Source organism: Saccoglossus kowalevskii, chromosome 18, assembly GCF_978046115.1.
Source record: "Saccoglossus kowalevskii chromosome 18, keSacKowa6.1, whole genome shotgun sequence".
Taxonomy (NCBI): Eukaryota; Metazoa; Hemichordata; class Enteropneusta; family Harrimaniidae; genus Saccoglossus; species Saccoglossus kowalevskii.
In genome coordinates this window covers 26,886,977-26,913,051 of record NC_140658.1, presented here as the reverse complement: position 1 = coordinate 26,913,051, position 26,075 = coordinate 26,886,977, and the positions used below count along the sequence as shown (strand labels likewise).

Genomic DNA, 26,075 nt, shown 5'->3' with positions numbered 1-26,075 from the left:
AATAACAGAATTATGGATTAGCAAGCCAATACCCCCTCCCTTAGCAGAACGAGTCTTATGTACTAAGTTATAGTCTGGAATTTGCAATACATCATCCTTTTTCAAAAAGGATTCACAAATCCCAAAAATCAAGAAATTCTCATTGTGCAATAGACTGGACACTTCATGTTTCTTTGATTTGAGACCCCTAATATTATTATACCCAATTTTGGTAATGGTATTTTTGTTTCTTATAGGTTGTTTAAAATTTGTGGTAATATTTTTTTGAGGTTTAGTATTCTTATGTGCATTCAATTGTTTTCCTGACCCATATACCGGTAAATGTTTTCTGACAATATGTACAGTGTTCATTGTTTCACTAGTAGTGGTTAATATACATGACTTAGCTTCATTCATTTCCACAGTCTGTTTATGAAATGAACAGTCGGCGCTATCTTCTTGGCCAAAACATCAATCTCCTCTTCTTGGGCAGAACTTCTTCTTGTGTCCTTCATCCCCACAGGAGTTGCATCTTATCCTCATACCATGTCTACACACTCGTTCAACATGGCCATTTTCTCCACAGTTGTAACAGCCAAGGGGTCTTGTGAAGTTAGCTGCAATTTGTTTCTTGAAGATTGGCAGATGTTCAGCAAAATTACGAAGTATGATTTTTATCGTGACTAGCGTGAGCGGGTAAGCTTCCTTTCGAGAATGAGCTGTTATCACTGTGAACAATGTTAAATTATTCTTCAGATGACCAGTTTATTTTTTAAAAACAACTAATTTTTTTCTTTAAAAAAAATCATGCCGTTTTCGCCTCAAAATCCAAGCCAAAATATCGTACTACAACATCAATCTCTTCCGCATTGCGTTCAATAACATTAACATATTTAAATAAGCTATGGTAATTTGAACACGTTGGCATCATCCAGCTTTTTGATTGGTTAATTAGCGATTTGACCTATTTGACCTAAGAGAACATGGCGGATATCCTACAGCATCAAACGTTTATACGAGACCGGAATCATTCGCTTACGATGAAACTAAGTTGACTTTTATTTGTATTTCATAACCATTCAACAAATTTATTTTGTGTACATTATTATAATCACTACTGAGTACAGTAATAATCAACAATTCAGAAACGCAGCATGCCGAGATTTTTGTGTTCGTTTTTATTTGAAACTTCGTTTATTTAGAATATATTTTCGTTACCAATAAAATAAAAATCTCTCAGTCAATCAGATTCATGCCTTCGAGGAAGGTCCCGTTTGAACGCTCACATCGTTTTTTTTTTCGTTTGGGGGAAAACTAAAACTGGTCGCAATTTTCGAATAAGAATGAGTCGGCAATTTTTAGTGGAGTCGAAAATTTGGAGGTAAATAAAACACCGAAACCCGGCAAATAAATAGGCGAACGAATTTTTAGAGGGGTCGAAATTTTGGAGTTTTCACGGTACTAATTATTCCATTTCAATGAAACTTAGTACAAAGATGCTCTAGGACAATGTACAAACCTAATTAGTTTGGGGTAAAAATCTGTTCATATTAATTCCCTAATAAGCATAATAATTCATAATTTTTTGGTTCTAATCACATTTCAATTAAACTTGGAGACATAGATTTTCTGTTACACTGCGCAGACCTCATTAGTTTTACACTCAAATCTGGTCATATCAATTTTCTGATTTGCATAATTAGTTTTCAGCTAAGTAATTTCGAATTATATTTAAGGTAGCGAGAAGGTTTTGTGACGTTTTTAAATAAAACATTCTCTGTCTGTTGTCTCGTTCAGAACAGTAATTTAGGTTATATATATCAAAAGACTAAGTATAGACGTGCAAGTTTGCACAAACTGGACAGACATTGTTTACATAATTATCACGTGACATCAAACATGGCGAACCTTGTAAAAATGACTAAGTACGCGATTGCGAGAGCACACTGCGGAATTTCCTGGTGAAATTTAAGTTATGCATTGTCCGTAATCAAGTCCATTGAAATGCATCTCCGATAATCAAAAGACCTATTATTCCGATTTCTATGCAGGTTTGTTTTTTTGTCCCCAAACTATTTCATACTTGGCACCTTTAACAGACTATTATTCTGTGACAAAGCATTTTCTTTAAAAACCCAGACATATTTCGCACCATCATTATCTTTTGAACGATAACTGTGAGTTTGAATGTCCTAGTCCGAACGCACTTGATTTGGCGGCGGTCCCAATGAGTCGTTCTCGATCAAAACTTCAACTCGAGAAAAACGCGAAAAACAGTTTTGGTTAATAAAACACTGTAGATTTGCTGCATTATTATAAATATACACTAAAAATGGCCAAACATATTAACCACTGATATCATAGAACTCATAAAGAGTGTCAGATAATGAATAATTTCAAGCTCGAACGTGAAAAATGAAGAAAACTGCTGGCATTTGAGTCTGTACTCCAGGAACGTTCGGGTTTTCCATTGTTATGCAAACGAACAACGAGGGATAATCCTCTGACAAACATTACTGTCCCACTGTACACGCTGACAGTTTACAAACAAGCTAATCCTTCAAGTGTCTCAGATAAGACATCTAATAAAACGGTTTTCATGGTGAAACAAAATGGCCGATGTTTAAAAAAAAGTGCTGTGTCAGAGTGCGACACTGAGTGGCAGATTTTTCTTTGCCTCGTCTGTCAACGCTTTCTTTCTTTTCTTCGCCATTGCGGTAGAAACAAAATGTATTAGTAAAATAGAATATTGACTTGGAAAATAAAACGATTTAAAAGAAAGTTGTGCAAAGTTACAGTACTCCTTTCGCACAACCTCCCGCCCGCTTCCGCTTTCCAATCACCTTTTTCTCTCGCTTTTGCGACCGCTTGTTGAATTCAACCGGACAATTTCCGCTTTTCTTTCGACCGAGCAAACCCCGAAATATCACCGCCCACCTGCTCGCTCGCGCGCATTTAAAATTCGGACTAACAGAATAATTTCCGAGGTTCACATTGTCTTATAATTGTCTTTCTGGTTTTTATAGATGTTGAACAGCTGACAAAAGTTCAAATACTTTTTGTTTTAACTATATATAATTATATGCACGCAACCTGACCCTTTGACCTCGATTTGGCTTGGACTGAATATTTTATTTTAAACAATATTCTGACGTGAAATACAAAATGTATTTCAACACAATTTTGTAAAATTATTGTTGTTTTCCCCCGATGCTGAAGGACCGTAAAGCTAAATGGCAGTTACATGCATGGGCTGAGTGAAAGAAAATATTTCTAAGCCTAAAATAAAACCTAATATTACACCTCTTTGTGTATTTGTTAATTTTACATATGTTTGTCATGAAAGTATGTTTGTAACTATCTAGACAATCTCGTCTTTCGTTGATAATTTCGATTGTTTGTTTGGAATGTCGATCCCCATTGGTTTCTCCATACTGAGTTTAGGAAGGGCGTCGATCAACACCGTGACAATCAGCCGAGAGAAGACAAACATTGACCGTAATTCATGGAGATCATGTCCGTAATTTGTGGGCTGAAACCCCAAATAATTAATCAAGTATTATTATTTTAATATATATTTTATTTTACATCGCAAAAATAAACCATGCCCAAAACAGAGCTAGAGTTGTTCGCGGTGAAACAACCGCATTGAAGACGATGCAACTTCAACTAGCCATTTCTTACCTTGAAATAAAAAAAATAAAAATTCGAAGAGCATCGGGGAAAATATTAATAATCATCCTTATCAATCGCTTGCTTTATTTTATTCGAATCCATGAAATTCACGATTTTTTTTACATTTGTTGGCAACTTCCGCGCTAAAAAAGATTGAAAATGTGGGTGTGGTTATTTTGCAAAGTCCTGTTGATAATACGGACAAATATGGTTCTGTGACACAGTTCGTGCTCCGATCAGGTGACTCTCAGACAATCAATGATGTTGTAACAAAGCATATTTGACGCTAATTGAAGGGTCGTCGTACAATCCAATCACCGGCGTCGATTCACATAGTTGTTTGTGCTGTGACAGGCTTCAAAATTATTCGCTGAAAAACATATATTTTGACAAACTGATGGAATTTGACCTTAGTTCAAAAAGAAAATACTAGGCTAAGATACGTTAGAGCTCACGCGAATCAGTTTTCTCTGCAAGTTGTGAAATAAAGTAAACCAGAGTAGCGTCGATGATTTTCAGCCCTGAAGGACTTTGAATTGTTCATCGACTGGCCACCAAATAGTTATGGCTATAACTAAATTTGACACGTTTTTCTTTTAAGCCCAATAAATTATTCATACATGTCAAGCTCTGTTCGATTTTTTCAGGGCATGTGGCCGTTTTTAGTCGAAAATATTTTTTGTGGGAACACTTGCGGTACGTATACGGTATAGACCGAGCTCATTCAATGATCGTGACTTAATTTTAAAAATTGAATTTCAAATTTACCAGACGTGGACCGATGTGGATTCGATATCGTTATTTTTGGAATTAATCACTAACATTTCCTCGTTTCTCTGCTCTCTCAAAAGGAGTCACTTAAGCTTTTTTCACGTAACTGTCTCATTAAAATAAAAATAAAAATATTACATCTAGAACAAGCACCCAAAACACGTAACAAGAGGTCCCAGTTCAGTTGCTTTCACGATACAAGTGTAATACAGCTATTTAATAGATTTGAGGTGTCGTTCAGAATGTAATAATAGTTAATACTAGTTGTATGTTCACACTTCACTATCAAAACCACCATTTCGACCACTCATGTGCCAGTGATCAGTGTTTGGGCGAGCGGTCAATGTTTTCAATGAGGAGCGAGCGAAAAAAAAAACGCGATTAAAATGCGGTCGGTTTCCGGTCGGACAAAACCGCGTGGTCGGAAATTAAGCGATAAGCGGTCGATGTAAAAGCGGAAGGTTGGGCGAAATGAGTACTGTATGACCATGTTTCTCCGACGAAGTCTCGACTGACAATAATGCTGACAATGGACGTTAGATAAACACGCATTGTTTGCAACTGGAAGCTTATCACCCGTTATATCAGAATCGTCAACAACAGAGTATACAAATAAGATTTTATCATTTAATTCCTTCCAAAGATAAACATTATGCAAATATCCACGAAACGGCAGTTGTAGTCTTTTCTGCTAGTGTTTTAAAACACTAATTTGAGCAACGTTATTTCGCAATTTCGATCTTTTGTAAACCTGGGGTGATGTATCAAGGTCTAAAGTAACTGTTTTATCAATTTTTGAAAAATCAAGAAAAAAGTGAAAATTTCCCTTCTCGCTACCTTAATGTGTCTCTAATACTCTCAGCACATGGGAGTTCTTTCTAAGCTTTCTTTGATTAAACAATGCGTAAGTGGCAAAACAAATACAATGGAATGAACACAGTGTCAGACGATCGTATGCACTCGGACTATTATGTATTTCGCACTTGTAAATTTTATTCATTGTTTTACTGTCTTCTGATATTAAACAATACATGGCTCGTGCGAAGCGGTGACATGAGAGAAATGAGTGTATAAAAGTGGGATTGTTTCCCCCAAAAAATCAGTCTCCTGTGTAGTAAACGTACATGAATCACCGTCTGCAATTTACCAACACAACAACATGGCTACCGATCTCATAAAATGGTTGAAAAAAGCACCATTACCGTCACCAAGTGAACCAAACTTGCTCGATCCTAATAACATCAACGACGTCGAACAGTGCAAACTGTCACCTGAAGTAATTGCCGTTGTCAATGAAGAGATAACATCCGCTAGTCGGAAACGAAAACGCAGAAATTATCAGCACTATGATGAAAATATTCGAGCTAAAATCGGCAAATATGCAGTAAACAACGGAGTGATGAATGCTGCTAGAAAATTCACTAAAGAACTTGGTAGGCATGTTGGTGAGAGCACAGTCCGAGGAATGAAACAATCGTATCTCAAAGCAATTCGGAGTGGCAAAGAAAATGTCAACACATTGCCGACAACAAGGGGACGTCCCGTACTGCTCGGTAGTGAACTCGATTCCAAGGTACAGTCACTTGTACGACGGCTACGCATCAGGGGCGGTGTTGTTAATTCAGCCGTTTGTATTGCAATCGGTAGAGGTATACTTCTACATGAAAATCGAAATTTGCTACAAGAGTTTGGGGGTCACATCAACTTGACCGTGGACTGGGTAAAATCGCTGCTTCGTCGCATGGGTTACGTTAAGAGAAAGGGTACGAAAGCTGTCAACAAAATTGTTGATGACTTTCCCGCCGTTAAAGCAGCTTTCCTTGAACGGATAACCAAGACCGTTAAAGAACACGATGTTCCCCAAGAACTTGTTATAATCTGGGACCAGACTGGTGTTGCGATAATTCCAGCAGGCGAGTGGACAATGGAAGAACAAGGATCACGTCTAGTCACGATAGCAGGACTCGATGACAAGCGGCAAATTACTGCATTGTTTGCATCGACTGCTTCAGGTGATTTTTTACCACCTCAGATATTATATCAGGGGAAAACCGATCGTTGTCACCCGGGCTACAATTTTCCCGATGCTTGGGATGTTTTCCACACAAAAAGTCATTGTCAAATCATAATTCCATGATGCGATACGTCGACAACATCATTATACCGTACGTGAATGCAACCAGGACGAGGCTTCAACTTCCAGTGACCCAGCAGGCAGTCGCCATATTTGATGTTTTTAAAGCACATCGCGGTCAAGAACTGTTGAAGAAGTTGAACGATCACAACATCTCTGTAGTATTTGTGCCAGCATGCTGCACAGATCGTCTTCAGCCCCTTGACTTGTCCGTGAATATGATCTTTAAGGATGCAATAAAGCGAGAATTCCAGAATTGGTACGGCGAGCGTGTGTGTTCAGGAATGAATGACGGCGTAGATGACCCGACGCTCGATCTCCGGCTAAATGAACTAAAACCGCTTCACGCGAAATGGCTCGTTACTGCCGTACAGAGCATTTCCCAACGACACGATGAACTGAAAGAAGGATTTCAAAAAGCAGGAATTCTAGACAGTTTTGTTTAATGAACACATTTAAAAACAAAACTGTTGACACAAATCAAACTCGTAATGCATTTTCTCTGTAAATTATATAACTTCATGACTACTTCGGTGAAACTTGCAATCCATGTACTATTAATACTGATGTGTAGTATTTATTATTACATTTGATATATTATTTTAATAAAAAAAAATATTGATGCTTCAAAACTCTTATTCGTGTATCTTTTGTGTTGTATGTGTTACAAGTTTGTGTGAAACCTCAATGGATGAAACAAAATTCAAGATGGCCACCCGGAATACAAATTTGCGGTGTTTATTTTTCGCGCACAAAACTCCAGCGCGTAATGCGCGTAAATTAAACACCGCAGAACATTAACCACTCTACAGTATAGTATCTCTGCCGTGTATTTGTTGTTATTTCTTATTTATTTTTAGTCCCTGTTTGAACGCAAGTACAAATCACAAATAGTTGGGCGAAGTTCAAACTTCACACATACATCAGGCATTATATCTGACATATGCACCACATGCATTTGTTTTAATTTAAGATGATGGTGAATATGGCAGCCATTTTTATGTCAACAATGGCATTTTCACCAGCCTGGAACTTGATCTAATTCGTGTGTGGACAGATTTGATTTAAGTTTGGTAGGCTGGCTATTTTGTTTTTAAAAAAATGCAGTTTGGTGGATCTATATGTCTGACATACCTGGACCAACTTCACACATATATCATACATCATAGCAACAATATGCACACGCATTTGTTTCATTGTTCACTCAAGATGGCTGAATGGCAGCTATTTTGGCCATATTACTACTACATGGAACATGTGTTTTGATGTAAACAGATGTTTATCATTCTGGAACCGGATCTTAGTCATGGATTTTGTTCCAACTTTGTTAATACATTGAACATTAATGGGACCATGATGCACTTTATTTAACTTTTTGGATTGGTTCAAAATGGTCGGCTAGGTAAAAAAAAATTTATTAATAAAATAATCTCCAATGTGCCTGGACTGATCAATTTCAAACTTCAGACACATGAGACATCATATTAGACAAACACATGCATTTTGGTCGCCATCAAATCCAATTGACTGGCGGCCATCTTGTTTAAATGATTGCAGTTTCACAGAGCCATATTCCATATTTCATTGGAAGGTCTGCAAATTTGCTAATCAGTCCCCGTTCGTACGAAGTCCGAAAACGGGGACTTATGATTCGGTCTCCATCTGTCCGTGCATCCGTTCGGAGTCATATCTCAGAATCCCTTGGACCGATTCCGTTCATTCTATGCATGTGCCTAGTACTTTATGTGGGACATATGCACATGCAGTGGTTTAGCGATTCGATTCAAAATGGCCGACTGGCAGCCATCTTGTTTTTTGAAAATGTTGTATTTTGGACATGCTTTGTCAGTTTTCATTCAAACTTGGTACATAGATTATAAATGTTAGGATACATATCCATGATGATTTATTTCACAATTGGATCAAAGATGGTCGACTGGCAGCCATCTTGTTTTTTGAAAATGTCGTATTTTGGACATGCTTTGTCAGTTTTCATTCAAATTTAGTACATAGATCATACATGTTAGGATACATGTCCCCGACTGTCCGTGAGTTCCTGAGTCTGTCCGTCCGACCGTCCGTGTGTCCGTCTGTCCGTGCGTCAGTCTATCCAACGTCATATTTCAGAATCTTGTGGACCGATTCCATTCATTCTTTGCATGTGCCTAGTACCTTATGTGGGACATATGCACATACAGTGGTTTAGCGATTCAATTCAAAATGGCCGACTGGCAGCCATCTTGTTTTTTGAAAATGTTGTATTTTGGACATGCTTTGTCAGTTGTCATTCAAACTTGGTACATAGATTATACATGTTAGGATACATGTCCATGACGATTTATTTTGCAATTGGATCAAAGATGGTCGACTGGCAGGCATCTTGTTTTTTTGTTTTTTTTATGCGGTATCTTGGACGTGCTCTGTCAGTTTTCATTCAAACTTGGCACATACATGTACTTTATACATGTTAAGATGCATGTCCATGACAATTTGTTTCAAAATCTGGTCAAGGATGGCCGATTGACAGCCATCTGACTTTTTGGCCTTACTACTATATTTCCACAATTTATGTACCATTTTCATTCATATTTGGCACATACATCATACATATCAGTGTGTTTCATAATTAGATCAAAGATGGCTGATAAACGGCTGTTTTTATTTTGGCCATATTACTATGACACGAAACACGTGTTTTGATGTAAATAAACAATCTGTTGTATACGCCACTTGGAACTCAAGTTTCAAGGACACGCTCAAAACAACCCCTCCGCTTTAATATGACGAGCACAAAGAGAACTTAACGGGGACTGTGTCATTTTCAATGACTTGTTTTTAGTATATAATGATTTATTATATCATGATGGATGTTATTTGAGCAGATACAGCGACTAAAAACATCAAAAGTATGCGAGTATGGGGAGTACGCATGCGCAGTTACAAGAGTGACGCGGCCATTTTTTCAGTTTGACGAAAAAGCAGTACCCTTTCCGATTTTTATGAACGCAAGTTCAATTTTACTTTGTGCGTCATATTCATCAATAGACAAAATCGAAGACAGGTGACGTACAACTTTCTGCCAATCTTGATTCGTAAATGTGCTGGTTTACATGTACAGTGTTCTCCTTGGGCCTGCATCACTTAGACAATACTGCGTAACTTTGGTTTCGCCTGCAATTCTGCAGTGTTCTCATCAGGTCTTTTATGGGTATCGGGTCGATACTGTTCTTTCTTTCCACGATACTGTTTCCCTCAAGCTGGGCCGTTTCCAGGCCATTGTTTTGCAATGATGAATCAGAACAGAACAATTCGTGTGAACTGATCGATCCTAACTTTATTATCTGGATACTCGCATTCACCTGCGGTTACTTCGGCCTACTTTCAACCATGAATATAGAAGGAAATCAACGATTTTTTTTCAGTATCGTTCCAGACTTTGCAAGAAATTTATATAATAATCACAGTGATCACTACTATTGGGTTCAAAAATTATTTATGATCATTCAAAATATAGTGGCCATGGCTGTCGGTTCAACCCAGTACTGACCTTCACCGCTATTGTGACGCCACAAGCAGAGAAAAGGAAAGCTGAATCCCCGCGTCTACACTGTATAAGGCAGACACCCGACAGCAACAGCAAGGAAGTTTGTCAGTTTTATTCAAGATATAAATTTTCTAATTTACGCATTGGAGCTACACAACGTGACTGAAAGCACTTCCAATGTGTTCTAATTTGTAAACAATCTCTTTGCACATGACTCCCAGTGTCTTCTCCTCGAGCAGACAGTAATGTTTCACATTTGTTTTCGCATGGTTTCCATCTTACTCAAATAAAACGAAGCAGTTGATTCCTATTTTACTTAGTGTTTATTCTTGTTTGATATTTTTAAACAAAAATGCACTCATTAAACAAATAGTAAATATGCGAGTTTTTTGTTTTTGCCGAACGAGGACAAGGAAGACAAAATGGCGGTAGTTTTGTGTAGGGTCGATCGCAATCTTCGGTTTGTATCAAAAGCACATCTCACAAATGAAATTTTTTTTTTTTTCGAGCGATAATTTGATAGCAATCAAACAAATTTCAATCGTTGGCGTATGTAAGGGCTGGATCACTTACTTTCAAGGGCTCAAAGTCCGGACGAACATTAAACTACAATGTTTTTATTTATCTGTTCTAGGTATGTTGTACAGACTTTTTAGTTGTACTATTTTGATATTTTAATTTCAAGAATCTGTCAAGGAAACAATCTGTTGTTACTTTACATGTTCACGTAGGTTTAATTTAGCAGATTTCACTTGTCAGCGAAAATAGCGAAATTTGCCCATTGCGTCAGGAAGATCTATCCCGATTTGCTGCACTGAGGTTAATTGCGGTTTTTACTACTCCATCGCTAATGACACTAATTACCAAGAATTAAAAAAAACAAGTGAAATTAAGTCGCATTGGGAAAAAAAACCATAAGAAAATCAAAGCAACAATTATTCAACTGCAGACGAGACAAACCGCGACCTATATAAATACCTCATTCATAGAGTGCCTCATTAGTGCCCTTTGTTCACAAATATAGTGTCCTTGCATGTTTTTCAAAATGCCCATATCAAAATCATGTGTTTCCATATACAGTATGTCATAGATTCTCAGACATCTTGATCAATTTTATTGATGGATTGACCTACATGCAATTACATTCACTTATTAGGCAAAGCCTATACTTTTATAATACATGCTCTGATCACACGGGAGCTATTTACTGTTTAACTTTGATTTTTTTTGTAGGTTTATTCTGGCGTGCACCTGAACTTTTACGCTTAGAACAAAATGCACCTCCAGAGGGATCTGTGAAAGGAGATGTTTACTCATTCTCAATAATCTTACAAGAGATCTATGCACGTGCACCACCATATCACCATAATGAAGAAGAACCTAAAGGTAAGACATATTACAAACTGAATATGACAAACGTACACTTCAGAAATGTGTAACCAATCTTAAATTCTACCTGTCATTATGTTTTATATTTTAGTTCATCTGACATGAACGTTTTGGCAGTTAACATCTCACATGAACATTTTGACTGTTAACATCTCACATGAACATTTTGACTATTAACATCTCACATGAACATTTTGACTGTTAGCATCTCACATTACCATTTTGACTATTAACATCTCACATGAACATTTAGACTGTTAACATCTCACATCTCACATGAACATTTTGACTGTTAACATCTCACATGAACATTTTGACTGTTAACATCTCACATGAACATTTTGACTGTTAACATCTCACATGAACATTTTGACTGTTAACATCTCACATGAACATTTTGACTGTTAACATTTCACATGAACATTTTGACTATTAACATCTCACATGAACATTTTGACTGTTAACATCTCACATCTCACATGAACATTTTGGCTGTTAACATCTCACATGAACATTTTGACTGTTAACATCTCACATGAACATTTTGACTGTTAACATCTCACATGAACATTTTGACTGTTAACATCTCACATGAACATTTTGACTGTTAACATTTCACATGAACATTTTGACTATTAACATCTCACATGAACATTTTGACTGTTAACATCTCACATCTCACATGAACATTTTGACTGTTAACATCTCACATGAACATTTTGACTGTTAACATCTCACATGAACATTTTGACTGTTAACATTTCACATGAACATTTTGACTATTAACATCTCACATGAACATTTTGACTAATAACATCTCGCATGAACATTTTGACTGTTAGCATCTCACATTACCATTTTGACTATTAAGGTATAGATGCATGTTCGTGGGAACTCGGAGTGAATATTTTTTTTTTTTTTTTTTTGCTTTTCTTACCCAGACAGTCTTGGCTAGATAGTGTTGAAATTTGGGAGCATTGTCAATGCTGGAACATGCCCAAAAATGGATTTTAAAATATAGGGAATCGAGGCACGCGTATGTGATTAAAAGTCCCGAAAGTTTGTTTATGTTGCTCTTTGATTGACAAGTCACTGTTGATGTTATATGCAAATGAGTTGCTGGCCTCAGTTACGGTGCGGCGATGTGTAACTTCATGTCCGCGACCCTGTTTAACTTACCTCAAGCGCTATCAACTAGTCTTGCAAACTACAAAAAAAAAGACAAGACGTAGACACTTCCACCATGCAAGCGGAATACAAAAAACATACAGTTGTAAATGATAAGTAAACTTTTTCACCCTTATCTCGCAACATGTCGACGACTTCTAGCCTGGCAGCTTCCAGTGGAGTACTGTTAAATATTTTTTTTCACGCATTTTTTTCCCCGAAGGCATTATAAAACTGACTAATTATACATTTGTCGTTTCGTGTAACGATCACCGTGCTGATAGCATTGCGATGTAGTAGTGGATAAACACCATTCAGACCATTGCTGTGCTGTCATCGATAACTAACTTTTCAGTGGCAAAATACACAAACGTGAAATGCTCGGTTACTTAAAAATAAAAAATACCCCGAAAATTACAGAAACATCGGCAACGAGATGCTGTTTTTAAACACCACGGAAAAATCACGCACTCTGTGATGCCATCTCGATTACCTTAATCGGAAACCCCCTTGTCAGCTAGCATGCATCTGTAGCGATGTCGCAAAGTACGTTGTACGGCCGTGCTCGGCGACCTCTGGTACTATGGCACTCTTTGAATGAGGTATTTCCAGAGGTCAGGGTTAGTTTTAATTTTTATCGACCCGTCTCGTCTGCTCGTAGTTGAATGAAACCTGTTTCGACTTTTTCTCACCGGCGTTTGAGCGATTGAGTACAAACACTGTGAATAGCCGTTGTGTAGCAAAATATTATGGCCCATTTCAACCTGGCCGTACAACTTCGCACGAAGATCGTGAAAAACTGCGTCATACAGAGTATTTTTTAAAGGTTTGAGGAAAGGTAAATTTAGACTCAACCCACCCAATGGGGATCGCTATGTTTGTATAACTGTATGAATGTCTCATCGGCTTTACGTAATCCACTGTGCCCCTCCCTAAGTGGAAAAGATAACACGACGCCATGACAGTTTTCACGCAAGGTTTTGCCTCCGCGGACGATTTTACGTCCGTTTCCCTAGTATTGTAAATATTTTTATTTTATTTTTTTATTTGACGATTGAACATCAGCAAGCGTCGGTGTATGATGGATTTTGGCATGTCGTCGTGATGCAATAGCCATTTTTTTGGACGATTAACGTCACTTTCATAAAACGGCCATTATCTCCGTTCGTGTTTTCTGGTTGGTCAGAGAGATTGAAAATTAATTAGCTCCCGCAGTTTTTGTCAGTTTGTCTTGACATTTTCACACCATTTTGACAACGTCTCTACGAACAAAAGGACGTCTGGGCTTATTTTTAAAGCTTTGCATTCTCGGACAATGACATTCGAAGTGTGAAATACTGACCGGGATTGACTATACGGCACACATCCTGCTTGACAACTTTGTAATATGAAAACAAAACATACTATATATACGCCTGGACGCCCCTTTGTTAATAAACAACTGATAAACGTTGTGTGAAAGTTTCACTCAAAATAAACAAGAATTGTGCGAGCTATTTAGATTTGAATTTTCATGGTAAACTGAAAAACACAAGTGGAGATAATGGCTAATTTGCATAACCATTCACTCAGTAAGAAGTTTGCTAAAATCGTCTTTTGAGTATGTTCCACTATTCATAATGCTGAAAAATTTTTACAGTCTATAGCCAAGACTGTTTGGATAATAAAAAGCAAAAAAAAAGAAAATTCACTCCCAAGTGCCCACGAACCTGCATCTATACCTTAACATCTTACATGAACATTTTGACTATTAACATCTCACATGAACATTTTGACTGTTAACATTTCACATGAACATTTTGACTATTAACATCTCACATGAACATTTTGACTGTTATCATCTTACATGAACATTTTGACTGTTAACATCTCACATGAACATTTTGACTATTAACATCACACATAAACATCTTACATGTGATGATTTAGATCATGTAACATATTAGCAGTATAGTACAAGGGTTAACTTAATACTTTGATAAGAAACAAAATAATAATTATTTTTTAACAACTAGAAATCATCAGCAGGGTAAAGGCAGGGCTAGATCCTCCATATCGTCCAAACGTCAGTGATGTAAACGAAGTTGCACCTGAGTGTGTCTTGTTAACAATGAGGTCTTGTTGGAGTGAGGATCCACTGGATAGACCAGAGTTCCTGAAGTGCAGAGAAATGTTGAAGCCAATGCAGGAGGGCCTGTGAGTCTTATATTGTGATTACATGTGTATCATGTAATAATATTTGGAAGCCAATAGTTAGTTCTACAATAATGTACTACACACGTCAGTCATGAAACAAACATTGTCACCAGTCTACAATATGAGGTATGGTAAACCAAACATACATGTAAAAGAACCAATTATACTGACAAAATGGCCAATATTCACTAAAATACAACAATTATTTTTTTCAAAAAATAGGCTGGTGACCCCAAACTTTTTTTGAATTGCATATCCTTATATTGACTGGAAGTACAATATTTATTGCAAAACGGATAAATTCTGGGAATTTTCATTCATGAGTAGTCATTCTACCTAAATCTGTGATCATATTTATCTATTCCAGGAAGTCCAATATTCTGGATAACATGATAGCATTGATGGAAAGGTACACCAATAACTTGGAAGAGTTGGTTGAAGAGAAAACTGAAGATCTGAAGAAAGAAAAGAAGAAAATTGAAGGCCTGTTACATCGCATGATACCGCCGTAAATATTATTATTATTTATCTTTATGTCAGACTGTCAATCATTTGAAAGTCCATATAAAACTAGTATGAAAAATATATAAATAAATGAACAAAATATATATATATATATCTATCATTAAGTTTGGATACTGGAAAGCAACTTCCATGTTAAAATATGAAATTTTGCATAATTAAGTCACTGTGACCCACTATCTTAAAATCTCCAATGAAAAGTTTCCGTACTACAATATTTTACAATATACATTCTCTGGTTCGTGACAAACATGAACAACTAGTCTCCTGCCAGATTGAAACTTAGTAGTTTTTAACATTGAACAGTTTATTATAATCTGCATGTTTTCTATATTATACAAACATCTATTTAAAAAAAAATGTTAGTAGTAATAGAGTTGAGTTTAAAGCTGACAAAAGCCAAGTATCATAAGTGCATATGGTGCAAAATAACTCAGTTTATTACAGTATATGTTTATATTATGCATAAATTACCGTAGGTAAACTTTGATTAACTATCGAGTAAAGTTTCTAAAACTCTATAATATTGCTTTTATTTCATTTTAGATCTATAGCTGGAGACTTGATGAAAGGGATTCCCGTTCAACCTGAAATCTACGACTCTGTGACTATGTTCTTCTCTGATATTGTTGGTTTCACTGCACTCTCAGCTGCCAGCACTCCAATTCAGGTGAAACCATACAACATATACACCATTTTTATGACATATTTGCAATATATTTAATTAAATTTGTGCATTAAATTAATTATTTTTTAAATCTCTACAACAATTAGACTGTATGGTTACAATACTATACATTGTAAATGTTCAAGATTCAGCCTGTATATGTACTACTAGGCCATTTCGAGCTGACTTTTTGGGGTCAATTTGTATTATCTCTGGTGGTGGAAAGTAGTATTTGTTTGTCTTTGTGGATAATAATAAACTGAGTGATTCATATTGAATATAAATATTCAGCTTTCTATATGTATAGTTAAAATAATATATGTGCTTTGTGTTGTCTGAGATACAATACTCATTTCGCCCAATGTTCCGCTTTTATCTGTTTTTAAACGGCCGCTTATCGCCTAATTTCCTACCGTGCCGTCTTGTCCTACCGGGAACCAACCGCAATTTAATCGCATTTTTTCCGCTCACTCGTTCATTGAAAACACCGACCGCTCGCCCGACCAAACATGATCAGTGGCACGAGTGGTCAAAATTGTGGTTTTAATAGTAAAGTGTGAAGATACAACTAGTATTAACTATTATTAAATTCTGAACGACACTTCAAATCTAATAGTTGTAAGACACATGTATTGTTCGGGAAGCAACTTGCACTGCGACCTCTTGTTCTAAATGTAATATATATTTTATTTTAATGAGACAATTCCGTGAAAAAAGCATAGCTACATATAACTTCTTTTGACATAGAGTGCTCACAAAATATATTTTTGAATAAAACGGGTCACAAGCCCTGAAAAAATCAACAGAGCTTGACATATATGAGTAATTTATTGGGCTTCAAAAAAAACATGTCAAATTTAGCTGTAGTCGTAAATATTTGGTGACCAGTCGATGATTGAACAACTTGAATTTGAAAATTACGAGTCACACGAAAGTCCTTCAATATCAAAAATCATCGACCCTGGTGTGGTTTACCTCATTTCCCAACTTGCAAAGAAAACTGATTTTCCGTGGACACTAGTTTATTGCAGCCTAGTTTTTCTTTTGGAACTGAGGTCAAATCCTACCTCTTTTGAAAATATACCAAATGTTTTTCAGTGAATAATTTTGAAGCCTGTCACAGCACAAAAAACTATGTGAATCAACACCAGAGATTGGTACAACGACCCTTCAATTTGCGTCAAATATGCTTTGTTACAACATCATTGATTGGCTGAAAGGCCCCATAATTAGAGCACACCCTGAGTCACAGGTCCATATTTGTTTGTATTATCAAAAGGACTTTGCTAAAGAACCACACCCACATTTTTAACCATTTTTAGCTCGGAAGTTGCCAACAAATGTTGAAAAATTACGGGACATGATTCCCATGAATTACGATCAATGTTTGTCCTGTCTTGGCTGATTGTGTTGAATGACGCCCATGGAGAAACAAATAGGAATCGATATTCCAAATTATTGGGACACGGACGATATACATTCCATACAATCGAAATTATTAATGATAGACAAGATTTTTCTAAATATTTACAAACATCCTGTCATACCAAACAAATGCACAAGGAGGTGTAATATTAGGTTTCATTTTAGGCTTAGCATGGAACTGCTATTTATAGCTTCATGATCCTTCAGCTTGTCTTCTACTTAGGGGGAACAACAATAATACAACAATATACAAATTATAAACACATTGCAAAGACTCAACAATCAGGAAATATAAATGCAAGTGATTCCGGTTTTTCACGGTTGACAATAAAGTGGAAATTGTCCGTTCGAATTCAACAAGCTGTCTCAAAAGCGAGCGAAAAAAAGGGACTGAAAAGCGGAAGCGAACAGGAGGTTGGGATGATTATGCGTGTAAGCGTCCTATAATAATAAAAACAAACATGGCTGCCACCAGAGTTTGATCGGACTCCACACAAAGAAGTTCGCTGATTCTGTTCTAAACTTTTTGGATTTCGGCATTCCCATGATGTATAAGATGTATAATAATAATAAGGTTATTACGAAGATACCTCAAAGTATGCACTCAGACAGTACGTTGTTGCATCGCCCTCCCTGTGTGTCGGTTGATACTTCAGCTGTACTGTCTTCGTACATACTTTGTGGTATCCTCAAAATAACCTCATATTATTATATTACATATCTCGTACATGTTTAGAGCAATTTACTAAAAACTTTATACCCAGATTGTGGCACACACTCACATTCAATGTTTGTTAAAGATACATAGCTGACCTGATATCCTTCATTGTCACATGAATAACACCTCATATATTTTTGAGATTTATTTGAAATTGATTAATAATGGTAAAACAATCACCTGATATTTTCTTTATTTCAGGTTGTCAATATGCTGAATGATCTGTACACCATGTTTGATGCTATCATTGACAATTATGACGTCTATAAAGTTGAAACCATTGGTGATGCTTATATGCTTGTGTCGGGTTTACCTCTCAGAAATGGAATCAACCATGCTGGTCAGATTGCTTCATCTGCTATGCATCTATTAGATGCACTGTCTACTTTTAAAGTTCGACATCTTCCGGAAAAAGTCCTACAACTCAGAGTTGGAATCCATACAGGTTTGTTTTATTTATTATGTAAAGATAATAATAAATCTCACAAAAATCTTTAGCAATTAAGTTTAAATTAGGAAATAATATTAAATTTTAGGGCCCTGCCTAGCCGGTGTTGTTGGTCTTACTATGCCTCGCTACTGTTTATTTGGAGACACTGTGAGTGTTGCTGCTCGTATGGAATCAAGTGGTTTAGGTGAGTATTTGTCAACATGCTCGAACCTGTCTTTTTCTTTATTGATGTTTGGAAATTAACATTACTGAGGTTAAGAAGTTGTGAAATCACAGTTCTAGCTTGTACTAAATTCTAAGGTCAAGACAATGTGGAACAGAATAAAATTTCTTGCATGTGATAATTGACTTGTAGGAACACTTGACATGTTCAGTGCCAGGAGTACCCATATATATAAATTCTCCTACAGATTTGATAATATTTTTATCTGTGCTTTGCACTAAATATGTTTTTGGAGATTGGTTTGTATTTCAGCGGGAAAACCCTTTGAATGCCATACAACCTTTCCCATCAAAATTTATTTTGAACCAAATGGGTATGATTCCTCTTTTCACTAGTAGATGAAATAGGTAATACAAATACATTCTAATGCACCTGTACCTGATAAATTATAAAAAAAATCAGCCTATACTTACAGGGATAATAATGTTCTTTTGTCTTGTACACTTACACAGCTTTGAAAATTCATGTTGGACCAGAATGTCATGATTTGCTGGAACAGATTGGTGGCTACACCATGGAGGAAAGAGGACCAATGGAGATGCAGGTGAACAAAACATGGCTCTGAGTTGTATTTCAATTTAAGAATAGACATGACTAACTCTGCTCGAAATTGACACAAGTGACACGAGACAATTGTTCAAATGTTTTTTTTCAGTGCCTTTTTTGGAACAAAAATGGCTGCTTGTCAGTCAAATGTGAACAAATTAAACAAAAAACAATTCACAATTGCAAATGTATTATTATGCATATTATGACTTTGAACCAACTTTGAACAAAATCTGTCCAGGAATGTCCAAGAAATGATGTCAGATAGATGGATGGTGGCCCATAGACCCAAAACATTTAATGGAGACAAAAATTACAGCAGTCTACGTCATGTATGAAATTTAGAAAGCTGCAAGCTTATTGAGTCACCAACAGGCACTATTTTCTTTTCTCCTTATAGGGTAAAGGGAATATTACAACTTTCTGGTTACTGGATCAAGATCCAAGCTATAAAAAAGGATAGAATCAATGCACTTTTTTTTATTATGAATGAAAAATGAACAAATAAAACAATACACCAATCTGGATGATTATGTTTTTGACTCCCGTGTGCGAAGCACACAATGGGAGTCTTTGCAGTTACCCTGTCTGTATGTGTGTGTGTGTATGTGTGTGTGTATGTCCGTCTGTTCCACTGATATCTCAAGAACCATACATTGGTTTTTGATGAAACTTGGTGCAAATCCATGCATATTAATTACCTAATGTGCATGATAATTAGCTCATTTTAGCTGTTCCATGACTGTTCCACTGATATCTAAAGACCCACTTATTGAATTTTGATGAAACTTAATACATAGATGCTCTGAACTTATGCACAGATTTGATTAGTTTTTAGTAAAAATCCGTGCATATTAATTACCTAATTTGCATAATGATAGTGAATTTTTGGGCTTTTCCACTGATATCTCAACTACTAATCATCACATTTCAATGAAACTTGGTACCTAGATGTCATAGGACACTGCACAGACCTAGTAGTTTTTAGGGTAATATCACTCAGTACATATTAATTACCTAATTTGCATAATAAATTAAATTTTAGATTTTGATATTTCAAGTAGTAAGCATTACATTTCAATAAAACATGGTACATATATACTCAAGGACTATGCAGATCAATTGTTTTGGAATAAATATTTGTGCATATTGATCACCTAATTTGCATAATTAGTTAATTTTCAGATTTTCACGTATATCTTAAGTACTAATCATCACATTTCAATGAAACTTGGTAAATAGATCCTCTAGGACTATGCAAAAATCTGAGTTTTGGGGTAAATAATTGTGCCTATTAATTAACTTATTTGCATAATTGTTTAATTTTCAGCTTTTTCACTGATATCTTGAGTACTAATCACCTTTAAATGAATCTAAACTATGCAGAGAGCCAATTAGTTGTTGGTATATATTTATGCATATTATCACCTAATTTGCATAATTAATACATTTTCAACTTTCACACTGATATCTCGAGTACTAATCATCACATTTCAATGAAACTTTGTACATAGATGCTCTAGGACAATGTACAAATATGATCAGTTTTGGGTTAAAACTGTTAATATGAATTCCCTAGTTAGCATAATAATTCATAATTGTTTGGTTCTGATCACATTTCAATGAAACTTGGTACATAGATGGTCTGTTACATTGCACAGACCTTATTAGTTTTACACTCTGTTCATTTTATTTTTCTGATTTGCATAATTAGTTTTCTGCTTTTCCATCAATATCTCAAGTACAAGTAATTTTGAATTAATTTTTACTGTGTCTCTAATATACTCAGCACACAGGAGTTCTTTCTAAGCGTTCCTTGATTTCAAGCATAAATGAGTGGCTATTAGAATAACTTGAACCCCAAACAAAATATTGACCCAATATTTTGAGAAAATTTTTAGGATTAAAGAACTTGAAACTTGTTGATTGACTAACATTAAGATGTGTGTGAGAAAAACAGCCAATGAGATGCTGCTCTTCTGTCACAATGACATAGATGGATGTGTGTGGTTGTGTAGTTGTTTGCCACTTAAAGGAAAGTATTTGCTATACCGGTCACTGGTAGCATAGTGGTTGTCGCTCCAGACTCATGATCGGTAGACCCAAGTTCAAATCCTACCTTAGGCTGAACATCAAAAGGTTAACCCCAACCATGGGTGAGTGTGCCACAGACTCAATGGGAAGGCCAATTCCACTGGCCGAGATTCATTCACTAACGAATGCGACTTTGGGGGAACCTTTGTTAAGGTCCGCAGGTGCTTGTGTTCGACCGAGCCTGGTTGACGCCAGGATAGCGCATTAAAATTGCCATTTGACAGAGAGATGGCCACACAGCCCTGTCATGTAGTCCCAAACATGAATATGACTTCTGTGGCAAAATGCACTATGTGTCAGCACTAGCACTTGCAATTTGCACATACAAAAAAAAAAGTCAGGAGAGACAACGAAAATAAAAGTATTTGCTATCTTTTATAATAATAATAAATATAGCTGCATAGCAATAATGACTAGATTTCAAGCCCTCGTGTACAATGACACTTAACACATGTGCTGTATACACCGACAGCACTGGTTTCATGTCCCTATCTACAACAGTGCATGAGATATTACAATAATGCATATTAATGAAGTGACATGACCATATATGGTCATTTGATATATTTGTCATATCTGCTGTCCAATGCCGTCATTATAGTGCTGATTGTAAGTTGTTGTTTTTTATCTACAAGAGTGTTTGAGATGACAGTTATTGCATATTAATGAAGTCACATGACCATGTATGGTCATGTGGTATTTCAGTCAGATCACACGTTTCATTAAAAGGCGCGTTTTCAGATTTAGTATTGTCGCTTATTATCAACAGAGATTTGTTTCCATATACCACTGTGTAATGTAATATTTTGTGTGTTGTATGTTTAAATTATTGTAATGAAATAAAAACATTATTTAAATACAAAAAAAAATCTCTGCAAATACACACACCCGCAACATGTTACAGAAATTACCCACTGAAGTTATCCTCATCTACAATAGTATAATTGCAGACCAACTCGACAAGGGTTAAGTCATTAATGACAAACAAACAAACGGACATTATTTGCCACACCGTTAAATTAAATGGGACAGTTCCACTACACTCATACGTATAGTTTACGATTACAGTGCGTCACCAAGAAATGGACAACCCAGGTTAAACGAGTGTTTAGAGACCGGACCGGCCCTGACATCAATACTAATCAGATTTTGATCGAATCGATTGATTGCACTGACTGCAGATATAGATAAAGTTTTTCTGCAGATCTGGCTCCGTAAAAATGACCGCAAATTTACAAAATTTATGTGGCCGACTGACATTAATGATATTAACAGCTCATTCAAAACATCCATCTATGACCCCCTAGGATTATATTCTCCGGTACTTATTCAAGCTAAACTATTGATACAAACTATGGCTGTCCAACCATAACTGGGATAAGCTAATCACTAGTGAACTATTAATTGTATGGAATAAGATTGCTGAAGACCTACACTAAGTCATCAACATTAATATCTCCAGACGTTATTTCTCGAACAACGTAATCAAGGTAGAAATACATGCCTTCTCAGATGCCGCGAAAAAGGCTGACGATGGTGTGATTTATCTCGTATAAGACGATCATCAAACTGTGCTTGTTAACGCAAAATCCATGATTCAGTGAAAATAAAATCCAGCGAATATACTTTTTTCCCTATATTTCACATTCAACTCGTCAAAAATCAGTGAAAATAAATTTCATACAAAACACCCAAAATGCCTTTTCAGCGAAAATAAAGTATTCCACAGTAACCGTCAAACATTAACAGTACCTCATACTGTCATCGCCACACGACTTGGCCAATTTGTAACAAATTCACTGTTGAATAAATACACGATCACTAACCAGGTACTCTTGCCAGACTCGCAAATTACCTTACAATGAGTGCATGGATGGGGAAATCAAGATGTATTTACAAAGAACCGAGTCAAGGAAATTAATTTGTTCAAACAAGAATACAAATATATTCGTATACGCAAAACCCTGCAGACTTACCTACTCGGGGTATATCTCCTAAACAATTGGACAAATCACAACTATGGTGGAACGGACCTAAAATGAATAACAAACGGTGATACTTGGCCAAAATGCAAAAAGCTGAAAGGCTGTGATGACGGAGATCGTCTGCGATTGCGGCTACACGTATCAAGTACTGATAACATAAAAACTCAAAGAAAATGTATATTTTTAATGTCTTCATGCAATATATATCTTGAGTTATCCACTTTATTCTGGCTGGCGAATTTAAACATGTTTTTGAACGCCGCAAATTAAAAGGATACATTTAAAAATTAGCATTTGAAAATAAAATGGGTGCACGAATTAATAGAGACCGTGAATTAATCGATTTATTACAGTATTTGATATGGAAACTTTGAAGCTCACTGCAAATCATGTTCGAACGCAAGTGATATCTCTACCTCTCGAACCAATGTACGGATCGCATGACCAATCATCAACTCAAATAAAAACACTAGTTCTCACCCGAATGAGACTTCAGAATCTCCACCTAACATCAACAACATCTACTACGTGTTTACTTTCCTTGTACTGAGATTCGTCAAAAACACTAAACACGTCAGAACCGCAACAAACCACCACCATCTCTGAATAAAACGAGGACTTATGTTTTGACCTCCGTGTGTCCGTCCGTGCATTCGTGCGTCCAGACCTGTATCTTAGAAATGCCTGGACCAATCACAATCAAACTTCACACATACATCATACATGATATTATACATATGCACGTCAAATTGTTTCACGATCTGATTCAAGATGGCCGAATGGCCGCCATTTTTGTGCTAGTGCCATATCTCTGACTTGCTGTCACTGATTATGTTCAAATTTTAAATATTCATTATACATCATGTCATAGATAGACAGATATATTGGTTTGACGATCCTATTCAAAATGGCCAAATGGTGGTCATTTTGTGCTAAAAAAATCATCAAATATCAAGCTTTTCTGGCATTTATGGATGGATTTCGTTCAAACTTGGTACATACATTAGACATTACAGGTTCCTAATGCACATCATTTATTTTTCAGATCGGATTCAAAATGGCTGTCTGGCGGCCATTTTGTTTTAATGAATGGGCTTCTAGACCCATATCTCCGACTTGTTTTCACTGATTATGTTCAAATTTTAAATATTCATTACCGGGGTATACATCCTGTCAGAGATAAACAGATACATGTATATTGGTTTGACGATCCTATTCAAAATGGCCGAATGGTGGTCATTTTTGTGCTAAAAAATCATCAAATATCAAGCATTTCTGGATGGATTTCGTTCAAACTTGGTACATACATTAGACATTACAGGTTCCTGAAGCACGTCATTTTATTTTTCAGATTGGTTTCAAAATGGCTGTCTGGCGGCCATTTTGTTTTAATGAATGGGCTTCTAGACCCATATCTCCGACTTGTTTTGACTGATTATGTTCAAATTTTAAATATTCATTATACATCATGTCAGAGATAAACATATATTGGTTTGACGATCCTATTCAAAATGGCCAAATGGTGGCCATTTTTGTGCTAAAAAAAATCATCAAATATCAAGCTTTTCTGGTATTTATGGATGGATTTCGTTCAAACTTGGTACATACATTAGACATTACAGGTTCCTGATGCACGTCATTTATTTTTCAGATCGGATTCAAAATGGCTGTCTGGCGGCCATTTTGTTTTAATGAATGGGCTTCTAGACCCACATCTCCGACTTGTTTTGTCTGATTATGTTCAAATTTTAAATATTCATTATACATCATGTCAGAGATAAACATATATTGGTTTGACGATCCTATTCAAAATGGGCGAATGGTGGTCATTTTTGTGCTAAAAAATCATCAAATATCAAGCATTTCTGGATGGATTTCGTTCTAACTTGGTACATACATTAGACATTACAGGTTCCTGATGCACGTCATTTTATTTTTCAGATTGGATTCAAAATGGCTGACTGGCGGCCATTTTGTTTTAATGATTGGGTTTCTAGAGCCATACCTCTTAAATGCTTTGACTGATTATATTCAAATTTTATATATTCGTTATACATCATGTATTCAAAATGGCTGATTTTGAATGCTGTTCCAGAGCAATATCTCTCAATATGGACCAGTACTGTTTTGACGATCAGATACAAATGTCAATCATTTTAATGTTAAAAAATCATATTCCTGACATGGTTATATTCCAGCTATATTATTATAAACAAAACTATATTTGATAACTAACAGGGACTGTGCCATGCATGGCTTGTTATCTATAATTATCGTGCTTGATGTAAAGGAAGCCAATTATGATCAACTTTGATGTAATAATCATTTTTAAGTTGGATAATAGGCCCATCTTATGACATAATTGTATTTTCATAGCTAAGATTGGCATAATGGTCTATGACATCAAAATTGTCAAAATCGGACCATTATAACAGATCTTTTGAATTTGACCCTTCACGAAAAGTGTGTTGACCTTTCCACATTTTCGGTCATTGTGACTTAACGCAAGACGAGTAAATTGATTGGACTATTTTTGAATTTTGGGGTTCTTTTTGGCCTAAAAAATGATTTTTAATTTTGGCATCGCCC

At 36.1% G+C, this 26,075-nt stretch overlaps 1 protein-coding gene across 1 annotated transcript in view; it reads left to right on the top strand.

The window, feature by feature from the left end:
• LOC100376134 (speract receptor-like) overlaps positions 1–19,928 on the top strand; it is a 34,866-nt gene extending 14,938 nt beyond the window's left edge. Inside the window, exons 4-11 of the mRNA XM_085493407.1 lie at positions 11,337–11,489; positions 14,675–14,855; positions 15,223–15,363; positions 15,924–16,047; positions 18,389–18,632; positions 18,724–18,822; positions 19,314–19,405; positions 19,808–19,928. Coding sequence (XP_085349533.1) covers positions 11,337–11,489; positions 14,675–14,855; positions 15,223–15,363; positions 15,924–16,047; positions 18,389–18,632; positions 18,724–18,822; positions 19,314–19,405; positions 19,808–19,870 — 1,097 coding nt within the window. The 3' untranslated portion in view covers positions 19,871–19,928. The remainder of the gene's footprint in view (positions 1–11,336; positions 11,490–14,674; positions 14,856–15,222; positions 15,364–15,923; positions 16,048–18,388; positions 18,633–18,723; positions 18,823–19,313; positions 19,406–19,807) is intronic.
• Positions 19,929–26,075: the final 6,147 nt, after the last annotated feature.